This window comes from Haplochromis burtoni, unplaced genomic scaffold (genome assembly GCF_018398535.1).
Source record: "Haplochromis burtoni strain Fernald_Lab_line unplaced genomic scaffold, NCSU_Asbu1 Contig_32, whole genome shotgun sequence".
NCBI lineage: Eukaryota > Metazoa > Chordata > Actinopteri > Cichliformes > Cichlidae > Haplochromis > Haplochromis burtoni.
In genome coordinates, this window is record NW_024582393.1 from 1,318,051 (window position 1) to 1,324,050 (window position 6,000).

The 6,000-nt window shown below is 39.0% G+C and overlaps 1 protein-coding gene across 3 annotated transcripts in view; it reads left to right on the forward strand.

Moving 5' to 3' along the window:
* Window positions 1-6,000, forward strand: part of LOC102288833 (MICOS complex subunit mic25) — a 52,245-nt gene that overhangs the window by 27,619 nt on the left and 18,626 nt on the right. For all 3 annotated transcript variants that reach the window (XM_005918581.3, XM_005918582.2, XM_005918584.2), the window contains one exon: window positions 941-1,011. In XM_005918581.3, coding sequence (XP_005918643.1) covers window positions 941-1,011 — 71 coding nt within the window. The remainder of the gene's footprint in view (window positions 1-940; window positions 1,012-6,000) is intronic.

The following is a 6,000-nucleotide window of genomic DNA, read 5'->3' on the forward strand; positions in this document are numbered from 1 at the left end:
GGTTTAAAATGGCGATTACTGCTCACTGAATGCGTACGAGAGGTTTGGCTACAGAGATTTGCTTTGTGTTTGGGGTATTCTAGACAAACTGTATTTCAGAGGTTTCGACGCAAAGCCTGCCAGGTGATCCTACGTCTTACTGAGATGATGATTTTAAATGTACTCCAGACTTTTTCCCACACAAGCACACACGGGAAAGTTCCTCAACATAACTGATAGAGGTACATATAAATATGCAGATATCCAGTCATTTAACAGATTGTATATTAACAGCTGCCTGGTTCGAAGGAATGTGTGTGTCCATTTGAATCCCTGTGAAAACGGAGCAGGAAGATTTGCATAAAACGTGTGTGAAAGGCAACTGGGGGTTTGTTTTCTATTAACTTTCTGCTATTTGCTGCTCATTTAGACCACGATGCTGTGCAGTTAGCACTGTGACCACTGATTACAAAGGCGTACTCTATGCGACCTGGCTCTAGTTACAAGATCAATTTGTGATGTAACTTTATTTAAATGCCACAGTTTGTCACATGAGAGAAAGAAAAACACGAAGTACCAACAGACTATCAACATTCAGATTTGTAAGCAGGCTGTAAAATTCAAAGGTCACTAATTTAATGAATGTGACATTTTCCAATGTTGTTTTATGCATTTTTCTTATCGTTGCTGGCTTTTAAAGCTTGTACTAAATTGGAAAAGGTAGTTGTAATTGTGGTAAAATTATGTAGATTATAATTCATGGCACTTGATTTGGGGACTTTAATGTAGTCTGTTTTGATTTTTCTGTTTTGAAATTGTGTGATCTGAACATTAAGTTATACTAAGCCTTGGAAACAAGTTCTAGTATCATTAAATGCAGCCTCCGGAGAAGCTTTTTTTTGAGCCATGAAACACTGTTGAATTCATTCTCGTATTTCTTACTTTGTCTCTTTGCCTGCAGAGTTTTGAAAACTACAAGGAGACGGCTGAACAGTACAACCAGGCAGCTACTAAAGCTGAGGCTCGAATCCGGTAAATATTCTGTATTATCTTTGTAACACTATGTTTTGGTCAAAGAACCTGCTACACTGCTACTTGCTTGCTTACTCAGTATTTATTTTTCACTCATTTCATTTCTAGATTGTGTTTTGCTATTTTGCATCAGGGTTTTTTTTAAATACACCTTTAAATGATCTACTGAGATTCACATCTGATTTCTTTGCTCTATGCTAGCCCTCCAAATTTAAATGGAAGATGCACTGGGAAGTTGTCAGAAAGCAGATGTGCTTGTGTAAAGGTGTAAAGGCTATTTGCGACATTGGTATGCTGTTAATGTGAACACTAGACTCCCTGCTGCTTGGCACTTATCCACACATAGTGGAGAGGCTGGGTGATAATTTGCAATTATCACTTCATGTTGCCTCCATAATATTATTGTGACAAAAAATCTCTAATTACCATATCAATTGATATTCCTCTCTAGATAATAAGGTAATGTTTCCTGTTTTAAAGTACGTGGGAATATACATGGATTTTTTTAAATTAAAAAAATGGATCCTTAATTTTGTATTAGCTTTAAATCACAGGCCATTTTTACCATTTTACCTTTATGATGGATGAATATCAGAACAAAACAATGTCTAGATATTGCTGCGAGATGTTGTCTTTACTTTTCAGTTCTAGATTTGGCACAGTGAATAAAGTAAACATATCTTTTGATACTTTTTATGTTTGCTTTTCTTGCCTTTGTTTAAGCTTCTCGGTTGTTTCTTTGAAATCTCACTTTCATGTGTTACTGTACTGTGAAAAAATACAACTGAATTTCTTTTTCTTTTTGGGCTGCATCTAACACTGAATTTTCATAATCGGATGAAGATGGGAATATTTAGAGTGGTACAAAGTTAATTCTGAGGCCCTGGGACCATTGGAGAGTGGCTAGGAAAAACCCCCCACTGTTAATCCAGACAGGCGCACACATTATCCTCAAAGCTTTTAGGAGTTGTTCTCTGATCTGATGGTCTACAAGTAGAGCTGTTTGGAAGCAGGAGTCCTTCACATGAATAGAATTCCGGCTTGAATTATTTGAAGGCACTTAAATGTTGAAGATTACACATGTTTCTACTATGAATACCTGACTGATGTGTAGATTTGTACAATGACATAGGCTCATTTCCACTTGCAACTGTTAGGTATGGGGTTAGACTCCCGTTTGCCTTCAAAACTGACTTAGTCCTTCATGGCATAAATTCAACAAGGTGCTGGAAACATTCCTCAAAGATTTTGGTCCATATTGACAGCGTCAGTCATATCATGCATATGCTGCAGATTTATTGGCTACGCATCCATGATTCAAATCTCGCGTTCAACCACATCCCAAAGGTGCTCTATTGGATTAAGTACAGTGATCTTATTGTTATGTTCAAGAAACCAGTTTGAGATGGTCTGAGCTTTGTGACATGATGTGTTACCTGCCGGAAGCAGTCACCAGAGGATGTGTGTACGGTGGTCATAAAAAGGGGTCAACAATAATACTCAAGTAGGTTGTGGCATTTAAACAATGCTCAGCTACTAGGAAACCTAACGAAAATATCTTCCCACCATTAAACCAACAACAGCAACCTGAATTATACCAGTTTAATGGTATGTTTTCAAGTAGTGTATGAGATCAATCAGTGTTTTTGAATCTTTTGTAACCTGGATTTGTAGCCTCAATTTACCAGTTGTCAGCTGACAGGAGTGGCACCCAGTGTGGTCTTCTGGTGCTGTACCTCATCTGCTTCACGGTTGTGATGGGTTGTGGATTTAGAGATGCTCTTCGGAAGATGTTGGTTGTCAGACGTGTTTTGTTTTGGGGGGTTTTTGGGTTTTTTTTTAGTTACTGTTGCCCTTCTGTTAGCTATAAGCAGTCTGGCCATTATCCTCTGACCTCTGACACAAAACATTTTGGTCCACAGAACAGAAACTCCCTGGTAATATTCTCTTTTTTAGATCAACCCTAGAAATGGTTGTGCAAGAAAATCCAGGTTGATCAGCAGTTTCTGAGATTATTCAGACCAGGCTGTCTGGCACCAACAGCTATGTGAATTTCAAAGTCTCTTAAATCACCTTTCTTCCTCATTCATTCAAACTTTAACAGGTCATCCTGCCTGCCTGCCTACATGGATTGACTTGCTGACGACTGTCTGATGAGATATTTGCGTTAATCGGCAGTCAAGCAGATGTACCTAAAAAGTTGCCAGTGAATGTATTTATCTACAATATCAGAAACATCTACTCTGTTTCATCACGGCTTCTTCTGCATATGTGCAGATCAATGGATTGCGTCTGCTGGAGAGATTTCCCAAAGCAGATATTTATAATGCATTCCATAAATGAAGAGCCTAATCAGCGGGTCCCTCCAGCCTGACGCTTCCATCGGTTTTTCAATCTCATTTCTAATTTATCTGGCTAATTAGACATTTGTGTTAACAAGCAGTTCAACAGGTATACCCAGCAAAGTGGCTGATAAGTGTGCATTAATGTAGCACATTGGAACTTCTCTGTCCGCACACGTTTTTGTTTTTGTTTTTGTGGTGGGGGGATGGGATCGTGACGGTCTCTAATAGCCACCAGCCTGGTCTGCTCCAAGGCAAACAGAAATGCTGTGACTTTGCTAGACACAGTGGTGCTCTCCTGGGACAACAGTGATTTCAGTCCTGTCAAAAAAATCATGTCAGTTTGATTCAACACTGAGCCACCACCACCACACCTGCACTGCCAGAGCATCTGAGCATTTCTAATTTATGCCCCTCCATAATACTTGTTCTCACTTCTTTCCAATTTTTTGTCAGAGAGCTGTTTTCCTTTTGGTTTCCATTAACACATACTTTTCGGTCTGTACCCTGATGTCTTTTTGTACATAATTATAATAAACGTGTAAAAACGGACCATTAACAAGACAAAATTGTAATTTAGGAGGTGCCAGTATCAGGGTTTTACAGAAGCAGTGCTAAAATGATAACCCTACTACAGAACAGTTCAAGTCTTTGAACTGTTCTGTAATAAGTTGGTTTTATTATTGAGTAAACATTCTTTCTTCTTCCACTTTGTTTCCAGTGTGCACATACTTAATGATTACTATCATTTAATGGATCAGTCTGAAACCTGGAACCTGGATAGTAAAGGTAGAGCAAGTTTGTGACGAAAGTCATTAGTGGGTGGTTGGTTAGTGTAATGGCACCAAACCTTCTACAGTGTTGTTTGTATTTGAATGCAGCTGTCATTTCCTACATTGAAAATTATTTATTTGTCATCATTGTCACCATTTTCTGTTACCTTGAAGAGAAAATATTCAAATTTCCATCTCCTTTACAATAATGTATTGCCATACAGCTTTTATACTTTACCTTTGTAGTACTAGTTGTTGTGTTTATTGTTACGTTGTATAGAGCAGTAGCACACAGTTTATTTCACTTTTAGAAACGGCAGAAAGAAAAAGTTGCTTGGTCTCTTTTCTGGCTTTGTACTGCGTAATGGGCAGTGACCTCATCCACAACATTGCCATTTTCTTGCACCTGGTCCACTGAATTCAGCGGCAAACAATTCAAGTCTAAAATTTCGTCCAAATGATTACATTAGCAGGGATTTGCTATTGTCTACGGCTGCATGGAAGAGGTTAGGAGATCACTTCAGCACAAGTTTGCCAAAGGCATAGCATTTAGTCCGCCACAATGTGTTTCTATTGCTTTTTTTCAGTGCGGCACACAAACTTTCACTCCTTTTCCGCCTTTCTATCTCTGCCACCAATACAGGCACACTTTGTATTCAGGCAGCCATGTGCTCATCATGTTCTGTCAGCATTTGGGCAGTGTTTCATTGTGCTGTGGTCACGCTGTCGTTTCACACTACACTGACCACCCAGTAATTATTCTATTTACCCACCGCTGAAAGGAGGGGCGAGCACTCGGGGATTCAGCACTGTCTAACATGCTATGTAGTTACAATATGTCTTCTTTTCTTTTTTTCTTTCTTTTTTGGGGAAGGTCTGTGTCTCTGATTTAGCATCTCTCCATCTTATTGTAACAGTTTCCTAATTTTAAAATGAAGCCTGGATAGCTGACTCCTTAAAGTCTGTTTTAGTACAATTAATAGCAGAGCAGGACACCTGTGCACTGGATTGACCACACCAACTTTTCATCTCAATGCAGTTTAAACATAGATAGCCTCACATGGCTATAAAATGGACTGCAGTTTTTAGCACTTTTCATGTCTCTTTTTTTAGCCCTTGAGGTTGCTACTTGATCACGAGTTATTTACCTACACTAGTAACCATGGCTACCTGATGGAAAGATTTGGGCGAACCACAGAGCCCTATAAACACACTTAGGGAGGCTGAAATCAGGAACAGTAGTCTAGAGAAGTTAAGAACACCACCATTTCCCTTGTTTATTGACTTGTTCAGCCGTACCATTTTTTTCTTTCTGGTTCTCAGCTTTGATTCTAGGAATGACCCCAAATAGTTTAAGTGCAAACGCTAATGCTAAAAGCAGCCTCTCAGACTTGAGGTGGCTACTTTCATAAAAGCAGAGCAAAAAGATGGAAGCCCCTGAGATGTTGACTGTAAAACATTATTCTCATGTGGCGACATAGCAAACGGTAAAATGTTATCCAGTGTCATCTTCTACTTGCTTTGCCCAACAACATGAGGTTATTTAGAGGAGTTAATCCATTAGCCTTGCCTTGGGGTATCTGACTACCCATATTCCCTCAAAATGCTTTTCTGTAGAGACCCACAACATTGCAGTCAAGCTTACCTTAAGATCTAAAAATCCATTAATCCTCTTAAAAAAAAAACTTGTTACTCTCAAAGTGTTAGCAAAGACAGAACCTTTGCAAACCTCAGGTGGATGTCTGGATTCATCATAAAGTAACTGCTCACAGTTTGTAGTTAGAACAAACTCAGATGAAAGCATGCTTTTATCTACTTTATTCTGTGTGTGTGTGTGTGTGTGTGTGTGTGTGTGTGTGTGTGTGTGTGTGTGT